At 47.1% G+C, this 24,337-nt stretch overlaps 2 protein-coding genes across 2 annotated transcripts in view; one reads left to right on the top strand and one right to left on the bottom strand.

The window, feature by feature from the left end:
* Positions 1 to 5,634: 5,634 nt before the first annotated feature.
* Positions 5,635 to 7,012, bottom strand: LOC149978178 (A-kinase anchor protein 14-like). Its single transcript, XM_090199186.1, has one exon. It carries the CDS (start codon positions 6,841 to 6,843, stop codon positions 6,325 to 6,327), a length of 519 nt encoding a protein of 172 aa, XP_090055312.1. The 5' UTR covers positions 6,844 to 7,012; the 3' UTR covers positions 5,635 to 6,324.
* The window catches only part of LOC110490626 (calcium-independent phospholipase A2-gamma), a 29,355-nt gene continuing 10,838 nt past the window's right edge, over positions 5,821 to 24,337 (top strand). The window contains exons 1-7 of the mRNA XM_090199185.1: positions 5,821 to 5,908; positions 7,168 to 8,564; positions 9,691 to 9,840; positions 10,028 to 10,274; positions 10,944 to 11,115; positions 16,827 to 16,884; positions 17,417 to 17,611. Coding sequence (XP_090055311.1) covers positions 7,515 to 8,564; positions 9,691 to 9,840; positions 10,028 to 10,274; positions 10,944 to 11,115; positions 16,827 to 16,884; positions 17,417 to 17,611 — 1,872 coding nt within the window. The 5' untranslated portion in view covers positions 5,821 to 5,908; positions 7,168 to 7,514. The remainder of the gene's footprint in view (positions 5,909 to 7,167; positions 8,565 to 9,690; positions 9,841 to 10,027; positions 10,275 to 10,943; positions 11,116 to 16,826; positions 16,885 to 17,416; positions 17,612 to 24,337) is intronic.

Here is a 24,337-nt window from a genome sequence, read left to right as displayed (position 1 = left end):
ACATGATGTGTTTCTACCGTTACTCTGGGCTCTGTGAGAGCACTTCTCTCTGTCCTGTTTCACCCAGGTCCTTTGTGACAGTCGTGAAGAAAAGGTGATTTGTACAGTACTTATCAGCAGGAAGGCACATATCTGACAGGATGTATTGAAGCTGAGATTTGTGTCTAGCAGCTTGCAGATCCTTCGCTTCTGAGTGTTACAGTGTGCTGAGTGCTGTTATTCATTATCCACAACCTCTCCACACCATGACTGTGTCCCAAATGGCACCCCATTCCCTACATAGTGCACTACTTTAGACCCTATGGGCCCTGGTCAAACGTAGTGCACTATATAGGGAATAGGGTGCCATTTGGGTCGCACATCACATCATGCTAGAATAAAAGGCTGTTCTCCATCAGTGTGAGGAAACACTGACACTGTTTATGGTGCTGTTAAGTACCACATAATAGTATTTTCCTACTATACATCTATTATGCATTTCATGCCACCCATCCATGCCACCCGTCCATGCCACCCATCCATGCCACCCGTCCATGCCACCCATCCATGCCACCCATCTATGCCACCCGTCATGCCACCCGTCCATGCCACCTGTCTATGCCACCCGTCCATGCCACCCATCTATGCCACCCGTCATGCCACCCGTCCATGCCACCTGCCTATGCCAGCCGTCCATGCCACCTGTCTATGCCACCCGTCCATGCCACCCATCCATGCCACCCGTCCATGCCACCTGTCTATGCCACCCGCCATGCCACCCATCTATGCCACCCGTCATGCCACCCATCCATGCCATCCGTCCATCAATCAATCAAATGTATTTATTTATAAAGCCATTTTTACATCAGCAGATGTCACAAAGTGCTGTACAGAAACCCAGCCTGAAACCCCAAACAGCAAACAATGCAGATGTAGAAGCACGGTGGCTGGGGAAAACTCCCTAGAGAGGCAGGAACAGGAAGAAACCTAGAGAGGAACCAGGCTCTGAGGGGAGGCCAGTCCTCTTCTGGCTGTGCCAGGTAGAGATTATAACAGTACATGGCCAAGATGTTCAAAAGTTCATAGATGACCAGCAGAGTCAAATAATAATAGTCACAATGCTACTTAATACAATGTTTACATACCCTACATTACTCATCTCATATGTATATGTATATACTGTACTCTATATCATCTACTGCATCTTTATGTAATACATGTATCACTAGCCACTTTAAACTATGCCACTTTGTTTACATACCCTACATTACTCATCTCATATGTATATACTGTACTCGATACCATCTACTGCATCTTGTCTATGCCGTTCTGTACCATCACTCATTCATATATCTTTATGTACATATTCTTTATCCCTTTACACTTGTGTGTATAAGGTAGTAGTTTTGGAATTGTTAGGTTAGATTACTCATTGGTTATTACTGCATTGTCGGAACTAGAAGCACAAGCATTTCTCTACACTCGCATTAACATCTGCTAACCATGTGTATGTGACCATTAACATCTGCTAACCATGTGTATGTGACAAATACATGTTATTTTATTTTATTTGACAATGGTTGTGAGAGGGTGCAACAGGTCAGCACCTCAGGAGTAAATGTCAGTTGGCTTTCCATAGCCGATCATTTATGCCACCAGTAATGCCACCCACCATGCCACCCGCCATGCCACCCATATTTGCCACCCATCATGCCACCCATCATGCCACCTACCATGCCAACCGTCATGCCACCCACCATGCCACCCGCCGTGCCACCCACCATGCCACACGCCATGCCACCCATCATGCCACCCATCATGCCACCCGTCATGCCACCCACCATGCCACCCGTCATGCCACCCACCATGCCACCCATCATGCCACCCATCATGCCACCTGTCATGCCACCCACCATGCCACCCACCATGCCACCCGTCATGCCACCCACCATGCCACCCATCATGCCACCCACCATGCCACCCATCATGCCACCCACCATGCCACCCATCATGTCACCCACCATGCCACCCACCATGCCACCCATCATGCCACCCGTCATGCCACCCACCATGCCGCCCACCATGGCCACCCACCATGCCACCAATCATGCCACCCACCATGCCACCCATCATGCCACCCGTTATGCCACCCACCATGCCACCCATCATGCCACCCACCATGCCACCCGTCGTGCCACCCACCATGCCACCCACCATGCCACCCATCATGCCACCCATCATGCCACCCGTCATGCTCAGTGACAGGGAGCAGTATGATCAGGGCAACATACACACAGACGTAATGTGCATATATTAGTGATGCTCTAAAGCTCGCTGTCGTAAAGCAGGTCAGAAATAGACCCTTTTAGATGATTCATCCAGTGTTTATCACGTTTCCACTGCTGCGTCTTCTGTCTTCACACATCAACTTTTACACAGCATGTCCTCTATGCCTAAAATATATATATATATATATATATATATATATATATATATATATATATCGTTGTTGTTCCCCAATGGCTCTTAGCTACACTGAAATACACTCTGAAATGAATCTGGAGTGGTGCTGTAAAGCTGTATCTAACTACAGTATACAGTAGATCTGAGCTACACTGAAATACACTCTGAAATGAATCTGGAGTGGTACAGTAAAGCTGTATCTAGCTACAGTATACAGTAGATCTGAGCTACACTGAAATACACTCTGAAATGAATCTGTAGTGGTGCTGTAAAGCTGTATCTAGCTACAGTATACAGTAGATCTGAGCTACACTGAAATACACTCTGAAATGAATCTGTAGTGGTGCTGTAAAGCTGTATCTAACTACAGTATACAGTAGATCTGAGCTACACTGAAATGATTCTGGAGTGGTGCTGTAAAGCTGTATCTAGCTACAGTATACAGTAGATCTGAGATACACTGAAATGATTCTGGAGGGGTGCTGTAAAGCTGTATCTAGCTACAGTATACAGTAGATCTGAGATACACTGAAATGATTCTGGAGGGGTGCTGTAAAGCTGTATCTAGCTACAGTATACAGTAGATCTGAGATACACTGAAATGATTCTGGAGGGGTGCTGTAAAGCTGTATCTAGCTACAGTATACAATAGATCTGAAATTATTCTGGAGTGGTGCTGTAAAGCTGTATCTAGCTACAGTATACAGTAGATCTGAGCTACACTGGCCACTTTGAAATGATTCTGAAGTGGCGCTGTAACACCACATAGCAATAACTGCAATTCTGTCTTCTATGATCCCCTGGGATTCCCAATATCCCCACTCAGTGTGATTCATCTTTAGGTTGCGGAGCATCGCTCACTGTGTACAATAGACTTTAGAATGAATCTGCAGTCATGCAATAAAGCCATATGAGTGTAATTGACTTCTATATGACCTCATGGGATTCTCTATATCCTCAGCCTCTGTGTGAATCATCTATCGGTTCCAAACATCTGACCATCTCTCTGTGTCTTGTTTACCCCTATCATCAACCTTACCTATACGGTTCCCGGGAGCACGGTGCAAGACCTGGTTGCTATGGGGACTTGTCGTGGTTAAGAGGGAAGGGGAACTTGAATTGGATTGTGCCACTAATATATGGAATTATCTGCTGCCCTTCATAGAAAGGAACAAAATTTCAACGTTTACTATTGAGTCACTTCAGAGCACTGTGACAGGAATCTGGATACAGTGTATAATCAGAGAAGACTTTTATTCTATAGATGACAGAACAATGATGACATATGACATAATAATGACGTATGACATAATAATGACGTATGACATAATAATGGGTTTGCTTCTACTGTATGTTTTTGATTACCTCTATTGAAACTGTTGTTACTGTTTGAATGGAACAAAGTGGGAGGGTTTTTGCTATAAAACATCCATGCATCCATATATACACAAACACAAAAATGTAATTGTGTTTAATTTTGGCAGCTAGGATCAACAGGAATATCCAGCAGCACTGTGCCTCTGTGGGTTGTTTCTGTGTTCCTCCAGCAGCACTGTGCCTCTGTGGGTTGTTTCTGTGACCCTCCAGCAGCACTGTGCCTCTGTGGGTTGTTTCTGTGTTCCTCCAGCAGCACTGTGCCTCTGTGGGCTGTTTTTGTGTTCCTCTAGCAGCACTGTGCCTCTGTGGGTTGTTTCTGTGTTCCTCCAGCAGCACTGTGCCTCTGTGGGTTGTTTCTGTGTTCCTCCAGCAGCACTGTGCCTCTGTGGGTTGTTTCTGTGTTTCCTCCAGCAGCACTGTGCCTCGGTGGGTTGTTTCTGTGCTCCTCCAGCAGCACTGTTCCTCTGTGGGCTGTTTCTGTGCTCCTCCAGCAGCACTGTGCCTCTGTGGGTTGTTTCTGTGCTCCTCCAGCAGCACTGTGCCTCTGTGGGTTGTTTCTGTGTTCCTCCAGCAGCACTGTGCCTTGGTGGGTTGTTTCTGTGCTCCTCCAGCAGCACTGTTCCTCTGTGGGTTGTTTCTGTGTTCCTCCAGCAGCACTGTGCCTCTGTGGGTTGTTTCTGTGTTCCTCCAGCAGCACTGTGCCTATGTGGGTTGTTTCTGTGCTCCTCCAGCAGCACTGTGCCTCTGTGGGTTGTTTCTGTGCTCCTCCAGCAGCACTGTGCCTCTGTGGGTTGTTTCTGTGTTTCCTCCAGCAGCACTGTGCCTCTGTGGGCTGTTTCTGTGTTCCTCCATGTTATTACACTCTGTACCAGAGAGTCATTTATTCAACTGGTCTATACACACTACTGGTGATGTAGCTACTGTTTGTGTCATGTAATAAGGGTGGAAATCCAATAAACACATTGAGAACTCTATGGACCTTTAGAGCAGGCACAGGAACAGGCACAGACACAGGAACAGGAACAGATACAGGAACAGGAACAGGCACAGGTTCCATTTGGGACCCATCCAGACAGTGGTTTTACATTGAGGTTTGTGAGAATTCGTGGGCACCCCATTATGAGACCTGAATGGACCTTGTCCAATTACCTTTGTTGAAGTCAATGTTCCTCCCAACCATGTTGTATCAAGATAAGAGACACTGAGCTCATTTGCACACCTTGCTGACATTTCACACTGCATGTTGTTGAACGAGACTGTGCATGGAACAATCCATAGTAGAGATAGATACATCCTCAATGGGAAGATCAGTGAATAATCTCTAAATCACCCATATTTAATTTGCATCACATGTTGATATTTATTTATTTTTATTTTACCTTTATTTAACCAGGCAAGTCAGTTAAGAACAAATTCTTATTTTCAATGACGGTCCGGGAACAGTGGGTTAACTGCCTGTTCAGGGGCAGAACTTGTACCTTGCCAGCTCGGGGGTTTGAACTCGCAACCTTCCGGTTACTAGTCCAACGCTCTAACCACTAGGCTGCCCTGCCGCCCCATATTGTATTTTATCAATTGAACAATCCTCCTCTTGTGATTGGGTTAACAACAGAAATAATAATGTTATAGATAAACCATTAGCTACTTTCGGTAGTGGGCTGTATGTGGCTATGTCGCTCTCCATGATGCTGGACTGTTGTAGATTACAATCGGATGCACACTCCATCTAGATTTGATCAAATCATTAGTTCATACTCTAATTGGTGAAATAAACATTTGTGCCAAACATAAGTAATACAAATGAGTCATGCGGAATGATTTTTCTCCTATTTAAATTCAATTAAATACTGTAGCTGTTCCACAATGAAACGTAATGATTCACACAGGGAGGATTATCTCATATAAAATGCTGCCCCCTAGTGTTACATAGCAGTCAATGCATGCCCTCTCGTGGTTGGTGGCTAGCGGTTGACGTGCCTATGAAACAGCCAATCGAGAAGCAGAGCACCGTAACGTGATCTATTGTATAGTTACACATTTCCTGTTTTCCTTAGCGAGCAGATCTGTCAATAAAACGCTGACTATTCAGGTAATTTCCTTGGATGAAATGTTACATTTGTCTAGGTTTTTATCATAATCTACAAAACACCTTTTGAAATGGGCTGTCGTAAACTCAATGATGATTAGCGAGCTGATGCTGCTTTGCCAGTTAGCTAACCCAGCGTAAAATAAATTAAGGTTAGGTACTAGTTGCTGTGTTGTATCGCTAGTTAGCAAAAAAACGACCGAGTTGTTGTAAAACACATAGCTTCGCTGATATCCAGCTATGTTTTTTTCCAACTCTTCACAGTGAAGGCAGTGGTCCCTTTATTGATACAAGCCCATGTAATGACTCGTGTGTTCCCCGTTGGCCTGGAAATGTACTCGCTAGGTAACGTTAGGTGTCTCATAAGAGATGAATATTCGCCACAGAAACGTTAGCTGTCCATTCCAATGTTTACATTGCTAAAAGTCGACAGTATTCTGGAGCAACGTTTTGCTCTCGATGACGTCTTTCAACCACTTCTCCCTGAACCTCGTTTTCCCTGGCCTGTGTGTCAGCCTGTTCGACTCCACTAGAAAGTACACCTCCACGGGCAAAGTCTGAGGTTTGATCTTGGAAATCACAATGACAAAGTAGACACTGGCAGTCGCCTTGGGGATCGGTGTGCGTCGGGTGGGGATGCTCCATTGTGCCCGGTAGTGGTACTGTTTGTGAAACTCATGATCCGTCTCCTCGAGGAATACTAGGCTAAAAAGCCAGCTGGTGTGCACCTCCCATGTGTGGATGTACTCCTCGATTCGCACTTTCCCCAGTTCAATTGTAAAGTCCTTGCAAGTGATCCATTCGATGTTTCTAAACTCGTATTCGGTGGAGTCTTCCACCTCTTGCTGGTGGCCGAGGGCACCGCGTGCGTTCTCCAGTACATTTTTCACGATTTCAGATGCTCTCAAGCTTAGGTTTGATGAAGGCCTCTCGTCCATAGTGTTTCTCTTCGTATATCAAAAATTACTTTGATAAAGTATTTGGAAACCCGTAGATATCATTCGTTTTCTACACTGGAAAACGAATGTTGTTGTTTTGAAGGGTTTCCATGGCTACCATGGAACAGAAGGAACATCCGGGGATTTGATAGCACTGGTTGGCCATTCAAACCCTATCTATTTTTTGTGTGAGACAAATACCTTTGTTCATTCTAATGAGGGGCTCCATTGTGGTTTTACTTTAGGCTAAATGGTATGTTTATTTAGCTAGACTTTGCACAAAGTCCTCTGACATCCATTAGCTTTCTTTCTCTTATATTCTAGGAGGCAGCTTCATTCCTAGATGACCTATGCTGGACCAGAGCCAAGAGGACTGACCCAGTCTCCAGAGGTTGTCCTGACTGACCCAGTCTCCAGAGGTTGTCCTGACTGACCCAGTCTCCAGAGGTTGTCCTGACTGACCCAGTCTCCAGAGGTTGTCCTGACTGACCCAGTCTCCAGAGGTTGTCCTGACTGACCCAGTCTCCAGAGGTTGTCCTAACTGAACACAGACCACACAAGCGAAGGAGATGACCCATCAAGGCCTATTCCCACATCAGCACTGGCACAAGCAAGGCTGTAGTCCAGTCATACCATTTTAACTCTCTCCTGTCTCTGGTGTGAGCTGACGCATGTCGCGGATCAGGAGCACGCTCAACACTGTTACTAAAGCAGTAAGCGGCAGCGACCTCCTCTCCAAGATATCCCGCCTTAAGCCCAGTGCCGCAGCCGCCCATGCAGAGAAGGTACTGGCCGAAGCGGAGCCTCTCACTCCATCTCCAACCCCGGCAGCTAGTGACCCTTCAGCTGCTGCAATAGACATGAAGCCACCAGAGCAGGATCAGACAGTAGGACAGGACCAGAACTATGGAGAGGAGGGGAAGGAGAATCAGCCACTTCAGCCTTTAGAGAAACCCTTCATGGCCAACGTCAACCCCAAACAGAGCCTCGCTGCGTCAGTGGCTAACTCCGCCGCATCAGTGGCTATATCCACCGCTAGCTCCTCGTCAGCCATTGCCAAGCAGACGTTACAGCTGTTCCAACCAGAGGCCCTGTCCACCAACATGGACGAGACATACAGCACCCTGTCTCAACACGTCAACGACTACTTTGGGAGTTGTAGTAGTCTATCAACAGGAGATGACAAGAAGCCTCACCATCTAAATGACAATGCTCAAGCATCCACGTCCTCCAAGCCTGCTCTCAGTCTACGCTATCAGAGTACTAAGAGCGGGGACCACATCCCCGTTTCAGTACCTGTGGCAGCTGAGACCAAGGCTATCCAGGGCAAGGCAGCTACCCCACAACCGACTCCTCCCCTGGAGGAGGTTAGCCCAACCTCGGGTGTTCCCACCCGAGAGAGCCCTGCCACAGATAGTACTTCCTCTGACCCAGTCACCTATACCTCCACCCCTACCCCCACCCTAACACCCTCTAAAAAAGGTGGGTTTGGGCAGTATCTGTCTGACCCTCGTCCCAATGTTCAGGCATTCTTTGGCAGCTATATAGCACCCTTGGTACCTAGTAAGTTCAGAGCTGACCCCAAGAGTGTCACAGCAGCAGTTGAAGAGAAGACCACGGAGGAGGCTGTGAGGAAGCCTGGAGAGAAGATGGAGACTGAGGAGCAGAAGAAGAATGCTGAAGAGGGGGCCAAGAAACTACTGCTGAGCCAGAGAGAGAAGGTACTGAAACTGATTCATATAAATTAATGATTCTCTGCCATGTGAATTAATTAAAATGAACTTTTAATACCCTGTCCGTTTGAAGTGTCTTACCCCCTGTCGGTTTAAAGTGTCTTACCCCCTGTCGGTTTGAAGTGTCTTACCCCCTGTCGGTTTGAAGTGTCTTACCCCCTGTCGGTTTGAAGTGTCTTACCCCCTGTCGGTTTGAAGTGTCTTACCCCCTGTCGGTTTGAAGTGTCTTACCCCCTGTCGGTTTGAAGTGTCTTACCCCCTGTCGGTTTGAAGTGTCTTACCCCCTGTCGGTTTGAAGTGTCTTACCCCCTGTCGGTTTGAAGTGTCTTACCCCCTGTCGGTTTGAAGTGTCTTACCCCCTGTCGGTTTGAAGTGTCTTACCCCCTGTCGGTTTGAAGTGTCTTACCCCCTGTCGGTTTGAAGTGTCTTACCCCCTGTCGGTTTGAAGTGTCTTACCCCCTGTCGGTTTGAAGTGTCTTACCCCCTGTCGGTTTGAAGTGTCTTACCCCCTGTCGGTTTGAAGTGTCTTACCCCCTGTCGGTTTGAAGTGTCTTACCCCCTGTCGGTTTGAAGTGTCTTACCCCCTGTCGGTTTGAAGTGTCTTACCCCCTGTCGGTTTGAAGTGTCTTACCCCCTGTCGGTTTGAAGTGTCTTACCCCCTGTCGGTTTGAAGTGTCTTACCCCCTGTCGGTTTGAAGTGTCTTACCCCCTGTCGGTTTGAAGTGTCTTACCCCCTGTCGGTTTGAAGTGTCTTACCCCCTGTCGGTTTGAAGTGTCTTACCCCCTGTCGGTTTGAAGTGTCTTACCCCCTGTCGGTTTGAAGTGTCTTACCCCCTGTCGGTTTGAAGTGTCTTACCCCCTGTCGGTTTGAAGTGTCTTACCCCCTGTCGGTTTGAAGTGTCTTACCCCCTGTCGGTTTGAAGTGTCTTACCCCCTGTCGGTTTGAAGTGTCTTACCCTGTCGGTTTGAAGTGTCTTACCCTGTCAGTTTGAATTTCATGTTCAATGATCTAGGACAGAGGGAAAACATTACACACAATGATTACCTTATATCTCATTTTGATGTACATTTTTAAAAAAGGATCCTGGGTATGTTCTGTGCCCTCCCATCCCAGATCATAGCCCGGGTGAGTATGGACAACAGGACCAGAGCCTTGGTGCAGGGCATCCAGAAAGCCACAGACATGAATGTCCACACCAGCCGTGTGGAGGAGCTTAGTCTGCATCTTCTGGAGTACCCTGAGACACGCGGCGTGGCCGTCAAGGTGTGGGGCTGTTTTTGTAGACAATGGAAACTTCAGTCCTTGTAGATATACTGTGGGTGTATTTAAATTCATATTTTAGTCATGTAGCAGAAGCTCTGATAGACCAACTTCCAATCAGTGCATTCAACTAAGATGGGTACATGTAGAAGTGTGTGAATTTGCTGAAGTGAACCCCCCCCCCCCTCAGGAGAGGGTGATCCCGTGCCTGTTGCGTCTGAGGCAGACCAGAGACCCCCGGCTCCAGGCTGCAGTGAGAGAGGCCCTGGCCCTGGTGGGATACACAGACCCTGTGAAGGGCCAGGGTATACGGATCCTGGCCATCGATGGAGGGGGGACCAGGGGACTGGTAGCCCTGCAGACCCTACACAAACTGCAGACACTGACAGGCAAACCCATCTACCAGCTGTTTGACTACATCTGTGGGGTCAGCACAGGTAGGCTGTTTCACCAAGCTCCCTGTATTTTCTACAACATGATATCGGTCCACACTACTAGGGCTGGTTTCCCAGACACAGATCAGGCCTAGTCCTGAGAACATAACCCATTGAGCATTCTTTTTAGGCCAAGACTAGGTTTAATTTATGTCTGAGAACCCAGTCACTTGTGTTTAATGAAAGGCACTTTTCAGTCCAGTCTTAAAATCAAAAAGTCAGGGCCTCCCGAGTGGCGCAGCGCTTGAAGCGTCATCACAGACCGGCTGCGACCGGGAGACCCATGAGGCGACGCACAATTGTCCCAGCATCGTCCGGGTTAGGGGAGGGTTTGGGCCTGGCGCAAACCCTAGCGACTCCTGTGGTGGGCCTGGCGCGTGTACTCTGACACGGTCGCCAGCTGTATGGTGTTTCCTCTGACACGTTGGTTCGGCTGGCTTCCGGGTTAAGCGAGCTGTGTGTCAAGAGGCAGTATGGCTTGGCGGGGTCGTGTTTCGGAGGATGCATGGCTCTCAACCTAAGCCTCTCCCTCTGTACGGGAGTTGCAGCGATGGGACAAGACTGTAACTACCAATTGGATATCACGACTTTGGGGAGGATAATACTTTTTTATAAATCTGAAAGTCCTGTTTGGCACGTGGCATCTTAACACGATGAACCCCTATCCCGCAGGTGCCATCCTGGCCTTCATGTTGGGGGTGTTCCAGATTCCTCTGGATGATTGTGAGGAACTCTACAGGAAGCTGGGTTCTGATGTGTTCAAACAGAACGTCATCGTGGGAACCGTCAAGATGGGCTGGAGCCACGCCTTTTACGACAGCCAGATCTGGGAGAACATCCTCAAGTGAGTACAGGACCCTGCTGCTCCGTCTAGTATACTGTCATGTCAATACCCTGCTGCTCCATCTAAGATACTGTCATGTCAGTACCCTGCTGCTCCGTCTAGTATACTGTCATGTCAATACCCTGCTGTTCCGTCTAGTATACTGTCATGTCAGTACCCTGCAGCTCCGTCTAGTATACTGTCATGTCAGTACCCTGCTGCTCCGTCTAGTATACTGTCATGTCAGTACCCTGCTGCTCCGTCTAGTATACTGTCATGTCAGTACCCTGCTGCTCCGACTAGTATACTGTCATGTCAGTACCCTGCTGCTCCGTCTAGTATACTGTCATGTCAGTACCCTGCTGCTCCATCTAGGATACTGTCATGTCAGTACCCTGCTGCTCCGTCTAGTATACTGTCATGTCAGTACCCTGCTGCTCCGTCTAGGATACTGTCATGTCAGTACCCTGCTGCTCCATCTAGGATACTGTCATGTCAGTACCCTGCTGCTCCGTCTAGTATACTGTCATGTCAGTACCCTGCTGCTCCATCTAGGATACTGTCATGTCAATACCCTGCTGCTCCGTCTAGTATACTGTCATGTCAGTACCCTGCTGCTCCGTCTAGTATACTGTCATGTCAGTACCCTGCTGCTCCGTCTAGTATACTGTCATGTCAGTACCCTGCTGTTCCGTCTAGTATACTGTCATGTCAGTTCCCTGCTGCTCCGTCTAGTATACTGTCATGTCAATACCCTGCTGCTCCATCTAGGATACTGTCATGTCAGTACCCTGCTGCTCCGTCTAGTATACTGTCATGTCAGTACCCTGCTGCTCCGTCTAGTATACTGTCATGTCAATACCCTGCTGCTCCGTCTAGTATACTGTCATGTCAATACCCTGCTGCTCCGTCTAGTATACTGTCATGTCAGTACCCTGCTGCTCCGTCTAGTATACTGTCATGTCAGTACCCTGCTGCTCCGTCTAGTATACTGTCATGTCAGTTCCCTGCTGCTCCGTCTAGTATACTGTCATGTCAGTACCCTGCTGCTCCGTCTAGGATACTGTCATGTCAGTACCCTGCTGCTCCGTCTAGTATACTGTCATGTCAGTACCCTGCTGCTCCGTCTAGTATACTGTCATGTCAGTACCCTGCTGCTCCGTCTAGTATACTGTCATGTCAGTACCCTGCTGCTCCGTCTAGGATACTGTCATGTCAGTACCCTGCTGCTCCGTCTAGTATACTGTCATGTCAGTACCCTGCTGCTCCGTCTAGGATACTGTCATGTCAGTACCCTTTTATGTCAGTTCCCTGCTGCTCCGTCTAGGATACTGTCATGTCAGTACCCTGCTGCTCCGTCTAGTTTACTGTCATGTCAGTACCCTGCTGCTCCGTCTAGTTTACTGTCATGTCAGTACCCTGCTGCTCCGTCTAGTATACTGTCATGTCAGTACCCTGCTGCTCCATCTAGGATACTGTCATGTCAGTACCCTGCTGCTCCGTCTAGTTTACTGTCATGTCAGTACCCTGCTGCTCCGTCTAGTTTACTGTCATGTCAGTACCCTGCTGCTCCGTCTAGTATACTGTCATGTCAGTACCCTGCTGCTCCGTCTAGTTTACTGTCATGTCAATACCCTGCTGCTCCATCTAGGATACTGTCATGTCAGTACCCTGCTGCTCCGTCTAGTATACTGTCATGTCAGTACCCTGCTGCTCCGTCTAGTATACTGTCATGTCAATACCCTGCTGCTCCGTCTAGTATACTGTCATGTCAATACCCTGCTGCTCCGTCTAGTATACTGTCATGTCAGTACCCTGCTGCTCCGACTAGTATACTGTCATGTCAGTACCCTGCTGCTCCATCTAGGATACTGTCATGTCAGTACCCTGCTGCTCCGTCTAGGATACTGTCATGTCAATACCCTGCTGCTCCGTCTAGTATACTGTCATGTCAGTACCCTGCTGCTCCGTCTAGTATACTGTCATGTCAATACCCTGCTGCTCCATATAGGATACTGTCATGTCAGTACCCTGCTGCTCCGTCTAGTATACTGTCATGTCAGTTCCCTGCTGCTCCGTCTAGTATACTGTCATGTTAATACCCTGCTGCTCCATCTAGGATACTGTCATGTCAGTACCCTGCTGCTCCGTCTAGTATACTGTCATGTCAGTACCCTGCTGCTCCGTCTAGTATACTGTCATGTCAATACCCTGCTGCTCCGTCTAGTATACTGTCATGTCAATACCCTGCTGCTCCGTCTAGTATACTGTCATGTCAGTACCCTGCTGCTCCGTCTAGTATACTGTCATGTCAGTACCCTGCTGCTCCGTCTAGTATACTGTCATGTCAGTTCCCTGCTGCTCCGTCTAGTATACTGTCATGTCAGTACCCTGCTGCTCCGTCTAGGATACTGTCATGTCAGTACCCTGCTGCTCCGTCTAGTATACTGTCATGTCAGTACCCTGCTGCTCCGTCTAGTATACTGTCATGTCAGTACCCTGCTGCTCCGTCTAGGATACTGTCATGTCAGTACCCTGCTGCTCCGTCTAGGATACTGTCATGTCAGTACCCTTTTATGTCAGTTCCCTGCTGCTCCGTCTAGGATACTGTCATGTCAGTACCCTGCTGCTCCGTCTAGTTTACTGTCATGTCAGTACCCTGCTGCTCCGTCTAGTTTACTGTCATGTCAGTACCCTGCTGCTCCGTCTAGTATACTGTCATGTCAGTACCCTGCTGCTCCATCTAGGATACTGTCATGTCAGTACCCTGCTGCTCCGTCTAGTTTACTGTCATGTCAGTACCCTGCTGCTCCGTCTAGTTTACTGTCATGTCAGTACCCTGCTGCTCCGTCTAGTATACTGTCATGTCAGTACCCTGCTGCTCCATCTAGGATACTGTCATGTCAGTACCCTGCTGCTCCGTCTAGTTTACTGTCATGTCAGTACCCTGCTGCTCCGTCTAGTTTACTGTCATGTCAGTACCCTGCTGCTCCGTCTAGTATACTGTCATGTCAGTACCCTGCTGCTCCATCTAGTATACTGTCATGTCAGTACCCTGCTGCTCCGTCTAGTATACTGTCATGTCAGTACCCTGCTGCTCCGTCTAGTATACTGTCATGTCAGTACCCTGCTGCTCCGTCTAGTATACTGTCATGTCAGTACCCTGCTGCTCCATCTAGGATACTGTCATGTCAGTACCCTGCTGCTCCGTCTAGTATACTGTCATGTCAGTACCCTGCTGCTCCGTCTAGTATACTGTCATGTCAATACCCTGCTGCTCCGTCTAGTATACTGTCATGTCAGTACCCTGCTGCTCCGTCTAGTATACTGTCATGTCAATACCCTGCTGCTCCGTCTAGTATACTGTCATGTCAGTACCCTGCTGCTCCGTCTAGTATACTGTCATGTCAATACCCTGCTGCTCCGTCTAGTATACTGTCATGTCAGTACCCTGCTGTTCCGTCTAGTATACTGTCATGTCAGTTCCCTGCTGCTCCGTCTAGGATACTGTTATGTCAGTACCCTGCTGCTCCGTCTAGTATACTGTCATGTCAGTACCCTGCTGCTCCGTCTAGTATACTGTCATGTCAGTACCCTGCTGTTCCATCTAGGATACTGTCATGTCAGTACCCTGCTGCTCCGTCTAGTATACTGTCATGTCAGTACCCTGCTGCTCCGTCTAGTATACTGTCATGTCAGTACCCTGCTGCTCCATCTAGGATACTGTCATGTCAGTACCCTGCTGCTCTGTCTAGTATACTGTCATGTCAATACCCTGCTGCTCCGTCTAGTATACTGTCATGTCAGTACCCTGCTGCTCCGTCTAGTATACTGTCATGTCAGTACCCTGCTGCTCCATCTAGGATACTGTCATGTCAGTACCCTGCTGCTCTGTCTAGTATACTGTCATGTCAGTACCCTGCTGCTCCATCTAGGATACTGTCATGTCAATACCCTGCTGCTCCGTCTAGTATACTGTCATGTCAGTACCCTGCTGCTCCATCTAGGATACTGTCATGTCAGTACCCTGCTGCTCCGTCTAGTATACTGTCATGTCAGTACCCTGCTGCTCCGTCTAGTATACTGTCATGTCAGTACCCTGCTGCTGCTGCTCCGTCTAGTATACTGTCATGTCAGTACCCTGCTGCTCCGTCTAGTATACTGTCATGTCAGTACCCTTCTGCTCCATCTAGGATACTGTCATGTCAGTACCCTGCTGCTCCGTCTAGTATACTGTCATGTCAGTACCCTGCTGCTCCGTCTAGTATACTGTCATGTCAGTACCCTGCTGCTCCGTCTAGTATACTGTCATGTCAGTACCCTGCTGCTCCGTCTAGTATACTGTCATGTCAGTACCCTGCTGCTCCGTCTAGGATACTGTCATGTCAGTTCCCTGCTGCTCCGTCTAGGATACTGTCATGTCAGTACCCTGCTGCTCCGTCTAGTATACTGTCATGTCAGTTCCCTGCTGCTCCGTCTAGGATACTGTCATGTCAGTTCCCTGCTGCTCCGTCTAGGATACTGTCATGTCAGTTCCCTGCTGCTCCGTCTAGGATACTGTCATGTCAGTACCCTGCTGCTCCGTCTAGTTTACTGTCATGTCAGTACCCATGTCAGTACCCTGCTGCTCCGTCTAGTATACTGTCATGTCAGTACCCTGCTGCTCCGTCTAGGATACTGTCATGTCAGTACCCTTTTATGTCAGTTCCCTGCTGCTCCGTCTAGGATACTGTCATGTCAGTACCCTGCTGCTCCGTCTAGTATACTGTCATGTCAGTTCCCTGCTGCTCCGTCTAGGATACTGTCATGTCAGTACCCCGCTGCTCCATCTAGGATACTGTCATGTCAGTACCCTGCTGCTCCGTCTAGGATACTGTCATGTCAGTACCCTGCTGCTCCGTCTAGTATACTGTCATGTCAGTACCCTGCTGCTCCGTCTAGTATACTGTCATGTCAGTACCCTGCTGCTCCGTCTAGTATACTGTCATGTCAGTACCCTGCTGCTCCGTCTAGTATACTGTCATGTCAGTACCCTGCTGCTCCGTCTAGTATACTGTCATGTCAGTACCCAGCTGCTCCGTCTAGTATACTGTCATGTCAGTACCCTGCTGCTCCGTCTAGTATACTGTCATGTCAGTACCCTGCTGCTCCGTCTAGTATACTGTCATGTCAGTACCCTGCTGCTCCGTCTAATATACTGTCATGTCAGTACCCTGCTGCTCCGTCTAGTATACTGTCATGTCAGTACCCTGCTGCTCCGTCTAGTATACTGTCATGTCAGTACCCTGCTGCTCCGTCTAGTATACTGTCATGTCAGTACCCAGCTGCTCCGTCTAGTATACTGTCATGTCAGTACCCTGCTGCTCCGTCTAGTATACTGTCATGTCAGTACCCTGCTGCTCCGTCTAGTATACTGTCATGTCAGTACCCAGCTGCTCCGTCTAGTATACTGTCATGTCAGTACCCTGCTGCTCCGTCTAGTATACTGTCATGTCAGTACCCTGCTGCTCCGTCTAGTATACTGTCATGTCAGTTCCCTGCTGCTCCGTCTAGGATACTGTCATGTCAGTACCCTGCTGCTCCGTCTAGTATACTGTCATGTCAGTTCAGTAAAATATCTTGTCAGTGTAGTCTGACCTATGAAAATCATGTTCTTATTTTGGAGCATGCAAATTTACAGTATAATTTTTTCTGATTTGATAATGAAGTGGTGAATGTTTTGTGTGTAACAGGGAGAGAATGGGAGAAGGCCTCATGGTGGAGACAGCCCGGGATCCAAAATGCCCAAAGGTTAGGTTTGATCTATACAACCCTTTAACAACCATACACTTACACTGGGAACAAAGACTTAATCAAGTCCATATCGACGGGTAGGCTGACGAGTCACCAAAATGATACGTACGCATCGATACGGCTAGATGGCCTGCGTTGTTGCTATGTGACCGTCCAGGATCATAACAATGACAAGAAGCTGCCATGTAGGGAGTCCTAGGCTGCTCGTTTAGTCTCATTGTGTCTTGTTCTTGACACCATGTCTTGTTTTGAGGGGTTTTGACTCATGTCATGTCAATGCTAATGGGGCTAAAATTCGCTAGCTAGCTAATCAACAACTGTAACGGTGCATTTAAGAGACAACAAGTGCTCATTGAAAACATAAATACATTTGCACATTAAACATTGGAGACTAAATATACTTTACATGTTGTTAACAATCTAAGCCAACCCGTCTGTTGTGCACGTTGGTTTTGTTGCTAAACAACCAACCCATCTCTTCTCTCATGAACACGTCTTCATTTAGTTCATGCCTCTGTTCCTCCTCTAGGTGTCAGCAGTGAGCACCATAGTGAACAGGGGTCTGCCTCTGAAGGCCTATGTGTTCAGGAACTACAGCATGCTACCAGGGGTCAGGTCCCACTACATAGGAGACTGTAAACACAAGATGTGGCAGGCCATCAGAGCCTCCTCCGCCGCCCCAGGGTACTTCCAGGAGTATACACTGGGAAAAGACCTGCACCAGGTAACCAATTCATCTATCTCTGTATGTGTAGCTTTAGTACTCTCTCTCTGTTTATCTACCTCAGCCTCTCTCTTTCTCTCTGTTTATCTACATCAACCTCTCTCTGTTTATCTACCTCAACCTCTCTTTCTCTCTGTTTATCTACCTCAACCTCTCTCTCTCTCTGTTTATCTACCTCAACCTCTCTCTCTTTCTCTGTTTATCTACCTCAACCTCTCTCTCTCTCTCTCTCTCTCTGTTTATCTACCTCAGCCTCTCTCTGTTTATCTACCTCAACTTCTATTTCTCTCTGTTTATCTACCTCAACCTGTCTCTCTCTCTGTTTATCTACCTCAACCTGTCTCTCTCTCTGTTTATCTACCTCAACCTGTCTCTCTCTCTGTTTATCTACCTCAACCTCTCTCTTTCTCTGTTTATCTACCTCAGCCTCTCTCTGTTTATCTACCTCAACCTCTCTCTCTTTCTCTGTTTATCTACCTCAACCTCTCTCTCTTTCTCTGTTTATCTACCTCAACCTCTCTCTCTTTCTCTGTTTATCTACCTCAACCTCTCTCTCTTTCTCTGTTTATCTACCTCAACTTCTGTTTATCTACCTCAACCTGTCTCTCTCTCTCTGTTTATCTACCTCAACCTGTCTCTCTCTCTCTGTTTATCTACCTCAACCTGTCTCTCTCTCTCTGTTTATCTACCTCAGCCTCTCTCTGTTTATCTACCTCAACCTCTCTCTCTTTCTCTGTTTATCTACCTCAACCTCTCTCTCTTTCTCTGTTTATCTACCTCAACCTCTCTCTGTTTATCTACCTCAACCTCTCTCTCTTTCTCTCTGTTTATCTACCTCAGCCTCTCTCTGTTTATCTACCTCAACCTCTCTCTTTCTCTCTGTTTATCTACCTCAGCCTCTCTCTGTTTATCTACCTCAACCTCTCTCTCTTTCTCTGTTTATCTACCTCAACCTCTCTCTCTTTCTCTGTTTATCTACCTCAACCTCTCTCTGTTTATCTACCTCAACCTCTCTCTTTCTCTCTGTTTATCTACCTCAGCCTCTCTCTGTTTATCTACCTCAACCTCTCTCTCTTTCTCTGTTTATCTACCTCAACCTCTCTCTCTTTCTCTGTTTATCTACATCAACCTCTCTCTGTTTATCTACCTCAGCCTCTCTCTGTTTATCTACCTCAACCTCTCTTTCTCTCTGTTTATCTACCTCAACCTCTCTCTCTCTCTGTTTATCTACCTCAACCTCTCTCTCTCTCTGTATCTACCTCAGCCTCTCTGTTTATCTACCTCAACCTCTCTCTGTTTATCTACCTCAACCTCTCTCTCTCTCTCTGTATCTACCTCAGCATCTCTGTTTATCTACCTCAACCTCTCTCTGTTTATCTACCTCAACCTCTCTCTCTCTGTTTATCTACCTCAACCTCTCTCTCTCTCTCTGTTTATCTACCTCAACCTCTCTCTCTCTCTGTTTATCTACCTCAACCTCTCTCTCTCTCTGTTTATCTACCTCAACCTCTCTCTTTCTCTCTGTTTATCTACCTCAGCCTCTCTCTTTCTCTCTGTTTATCTACCTCAACCTCTCCTCTCTCTGTTTATCTACCTCAACCTCTCTCTCTCTCTGTTTATCTACCTCAACCTCTCTCTCTCTCTGTTTATCTACCTCAACCTCTCTCTCTCTCTCTCTATCTACCTCAACCTCTCTCTCTCTCTGTTTATCGACCTCAGCCTCTCTCTTTCTCTATTACCCCTCTCTCTTTGTCTCTATGATCTCTCCCTGACTGTCACTCATTTACCCAACACTTCTCGCAAATCAATACACTTTCAGTACACTTCCTGATAGTCCTCTCCAAGGCCTGAGGCCATTAACTGTAGGGCCGTAGTGTGTGTTTCTGTGTGTTAAATTAGCCCGTTCTCTCAGCTGGAGATCCAGAGAGTAAATGTAGAGCCTCTCTCTCTCTGTTCCATTTCAATTCAATTCAAATTTGAGGGGCGTCATTGTCATGGGAAACATATGGTAACATCACCAAAGTGAAATAAACAATAAAAAATGAACAGTAAACATTACACTCACAAAAGTTCCAAAATAATAAAGACATTTGTCTATATACAGTGTTGTAACGATGTGAAAATAGTTAAAGTACAAAATGGAAAATTAATAATAATAATAATAATAATAATAATCTTGCTGCTGTGATGTCACACTGTGGTATTTCACCCAGTAGATACGGGAGTTTATCAAAATTGGATTTGTTTTGTAATTCTTTGTGGATCTGTGTAATCTGAGGGAAATATGTGTCTCTAATATGGTCATACAGGAGGTTAGGAAGTGCAGCTCAGTTTCCACCTCACTTTGTGGGCAGTGAGCACATAGTCTGTCTTCTATTGAGATCCATGTCTGCCTACGATGGCCTTTCTCAATAGCAAGGCTATGCTCACTGAGTCTGTACATAAAGCTTTCCTTAAGTTTGAGTCAGTCACAGTGGTCAGGTATTCTGACACTGTGTACTCTCTGTTTAGGGCCAAATAACATTCTAATTTGCTCTGTTTTTTGTAACTTGACACATTGGAAAAAATGATATTTTTGTTTTCTCATGATGTGGTTGGGTCTAATTGTGTTGCTGTCCTGGGGCTCTGTGGGGTCTAATTGTGTTGCTGTCCTGGGGCTCTGTGGGGTCTAATTGTGTTGCTGTCCTGGGGCTCTGTGGGGTCTGTTTGTGTTGCTGTCCTGGAGCTCTGTGGGGTCTGTTTGTGTTTGTGAACAGAACTCTCACTCTCACTTCAAACACGCATATCAAAGACTGAGCCCCCTGTGATGGAGAAGGGTTCCTGTAGGTGCTGCTGTCTGTAGGGGAATGGCAGGACAGTGACTCTTGATGAAAGAGAATATCTGATGTCTAGCCAACCCTCTGTCAGGTTGTACCTCAACAGCCTGTTTGTTTGTCTATTTTCTAGCTAAACAAAATGGTATTTGACCTGTGTAATTTGGACGCCACTCCGTTGACCTGCTTTAGTTTTGTTTGGTTGTAGACTGTACACCTGCGTCAGAGATCAAAAGCTATTTCCTGGATGTTAGTTTGTTTCAGGAAGTAGGAAGTCAGAGCTAAGTGCAAAGCAAGCTCTCTTCTCAGAGCCTTAGAAATCTCCATGGCAACCAGTGAATATTCTATCTACTCGACCAAGTGGGTTTGGGCCTCCCTCCATCTGGGCAGAGCCCTTAGACAGCCGCTCTTTAACCTTTACCCAGAGTCTGAAAGGAGAGGTAGCTGCCTGCCTGCCACACAGCCCCTTTGATCAGGCATTCACAAAGGAGCACAGTGCCCTGCCACACACACTCCAATCATTTATTGATATTTAAACACGCACCGCAGTTTTCTCTACTGAACAATGGACATATTTGGTCGTTTTAATGTGCCAGTAATCATTTGAATCCTTAGCTTGTCACGAGACTTGGCTGTTATCTTGGATGAACCTCCTTTTAATCATTGAACTTCCTGCTTCAACATTTTGATAAGGCGAAGTCCATTTCATGACACAGTGCTTTCATTATCCATAATGTCCCTTTAGCTCCCTGTCCCTTCTCTGACAATGCTACATACTCAGTGGACTGGCCTAACTAATATCTAATTACATAGTCAATAGACTCTTATCACTAATCCCTTTATGTTCTGTTTCATGTATTGTGTGTGTGTGTGTGTGTGTGTGTGTGGATTAACATGCAAGTAGCAGCTTTAGCTCTTGGCTGAGAAACCGGTTGACAGCTGAACTCCCTCTGCTCTCAGTCAGTCCGGATGGAGACGCCCGCCAGCCCACCAGCCCGTCCATAAAAAATTGGTGTTTTAAAGGGGAATGGAAAGACTAGGCTTTAGAACACCAGCTAACTGCTCTGAGATGTACTCAGACCAGGACCTCTGCATGCATTAACCAGCTAACTGCTCTGAGATGTACTCAGACCATGACCTCTGCATGCATTAACCAGCTAACTGCTCTGAGATGTACTCAGACCAGGACCTCTGCATGCATTAACCAGATAACTGCTCTGAGATGTACTCAGACCAGGACCTCTGCATGCATTAACCAGCTAACTGCTCTGAGATGTACTCAGACCAGGACCTCTGCATGCATTAACCAGATAACTGCTCTGAGATGTACTCAGACCAGGACCTCTGCATGCATTAACCAGATAACTGCTCTGAGATGTACTCAGACCAGGACCTCTGCATGCATTAACCAGATAACTGCTCTGAGATGTACTCAGACCAGGACCTCTGCATGCATTAACCAGCTAACTGCTCTGAGATGTACTCAGACCAGGACCTCTGCATGCATTAACCAGCTAACTGCTCTGAGATGTACTCAGACCAGGACCTCTGCATGCATTAACCAGCTAACTGCTCTGAGATGTACTCAGACCAGGACCTCTGCATGCATTAACCAGATAACTGCTCTGAGATGTACTCAGACCAGGACCTCTGCATGCATTAACCAGCTAACTGCTCTGAGATGTACTCAGACCAGGACCTCTGCATGCATTAACCAGCTAACTGCTCTGAGATGTACTCAGACCAGGACCTCTGCATGCATTAACCAGCTAACTGCTCTGAGATGTACTCAGACCAGGACCTCTGCATGCATTAACCAGCTAACTGCTCTGAGATGTACTCAGACCAGGACCTCTGCATGCATTAACCAGCTAACTGCTCTGAGATGTACTCAGACCAGGACCTCTGCATGCATTAACCAGCTAACTGCTCTGAGATGTACTCAGACCAGGACCTCTGCATGCATTAACCAGCTACATTTGCTGGTGTCAAACCGTATATGAAAACATGATACATATTTTGAAAGCTGAGAAACAGCCCTTTCAAATGACATGACAAATTGGCATCACAGCCATCAAATGGTGTCGTTTTTTCCCCAAACTGCCACACAACTTCCTAATGAAGATGGAGAAAAACTTAAAGCATATTGAGTGTTCCGTGTTCTGTAAGGATGGATCATCTGGAATCAGAATAGTGTTCTGTGTTCTGTAAGGATGGATCATCTGGAATCAGAATAGTGTTCTGTAAGGATGGATCATCTGGAATCAGAATAGTGTTCCGTGTTCTGTAAGGATTGATCATCTGGAATCATAATAGTGTTCCGTGTTCTGTAAAGATGGATCATCTGGAATCAGAATAGTGTTCCGTGTTCTGTAAGGATGGATCATCTGGAATCAGAATAGTGTTTTGTAAGGATGGATCATCTGGAATCAGAATAGTGTTCCGTGTTCTGTAAGGATGGATCATCTGGAATCATAATAGTGTTCCGTGTTCTGTAAGGATGGATCATCTGGAATCAGAATAGTGTTCTGTAAGGATGGATCATCTGGAATCAGAATAGTGTTCTGTAAGGATGGATCATCTGGAATCAGAATAGTGTTCCGTGTTCTGTAAGGATTGATCATCTGGAATCAGAATAGTGTTCCGTGTTCTGTAAGGATGGATCATCTGGAATCAGAATAGTGTTCCGTGTTCTGTAAGGATGGATCATCTGGAATCAGAATAGTGTTCTGTAAGGATGGATCATCTGGAATCAGAATAGTGTTCCGTGTTCTGTAAGGATGGATCATCTGGAATCAGAATAGTGTTCCGTGTTCTGTAAGGATGGATCATCTGGAATCAGAATAGTGTTCTGTAAGGATGGATCATCTGGAATCAGAATAGTGTTCCGTGTTCTGTAAGGATGGATCATCTGGAATCAGAATAGTGTTCCGTGTTCTGTAAGGATGGATCATCTGGAATCAGAATAGTGTTCTGTAAAGATGGATCATCTGGAATCAGAATAGTGTTCCGTGTTCTGTAAGGATGGATCATCTGGAATCATAATAGTGTTCCGTGTTCTGTAAGGGTGGATCATCTGGAATCAGAATAGTGTTCTGTGTTCTGTAAGGATGGATCATCTTCTAGGTGTTAGCGGGGTGAACAGGCCGTGGCTCGGGTGGCTGAGGTTCTTGATGATCTTCTAGGTGTTAGCGGGGTGAACAGGCCGTGGCTCGGGTGGCTGAGGTCCTTGATGATCTTCTAGATGTTAGCGGGGTGAACAGGCCGTGGCTCGGGTGGCTGAGGTCCTTGATGATCTTCTAGATGTTAGCGGGGTGAACAGGTTGTGGCTCGGGTGGCTGAGGTCCTTGATGATCTTCTAGATGTTAGCGGGGTGAACAGGTTGTGGCTCGGGAGGCTGAGGTCCTTGATGATCTTCTAGGTGTTAGTGGGGTGAACAGGCCGTGGCTCGGGTGGCTGAGGTCCTTGATGATCTTCTAGGTGTTAGCGGGGTGAACAGGCCGTGGCTCGGGTGGCTGAGGTCCTTGATGATCTTCTAGGTGTTAGCGGGGTGAACAGGCCGTGGCTCGGGTGGCTGAGGTCCTTGAGGATCTTCTAGGTGTTAGCGGGGTGAACAGGCCGTGGCTCGGGTGGCTGAGGTCCTTGAGGATCTTCTAGATGTTAGTGGGGTGAACAGGCCGTGGCTCGGGAGGCTGAGGTCCTTGATGATCTTCTAGATGTTAGCGGGGTGAACAGGCCGTGGCTCGGGAGGCTGAGGTCCTTGAGGATCTTCTTGTCCTTCATGTGACACCGGGTGCTGTAGATGTCCTGGAGGGCAGGCAGTGAGCCCCCGGTTAATGCGTTGGGCTTACCACACCACCTGCTACGGTTGTATAGTACTGGTTCTATAGTAGAGTCATGGTGAACTAATACA

The sequence above is a fragment of the Oncorhynchus mykiss genome, chromosome 15 (genome assembly GCF_057628025.1).
Source record: "Oncorhynchus mykiss isolate SJ-2025 chromosome 15, ASM5762802v1, whole genome shotgun sequence".
NCBI classification, from domain to species: domain Eukaryota; kingdom Metazoa; phylum Chordata; class Actinopteri; order Salmoniformes; family Salmonidae; genus Oncorhynchus; species Oncorhynchus mykiss.
This window is presented reverse-complemented; position numbering and strand designations above follow the sequence as displayed.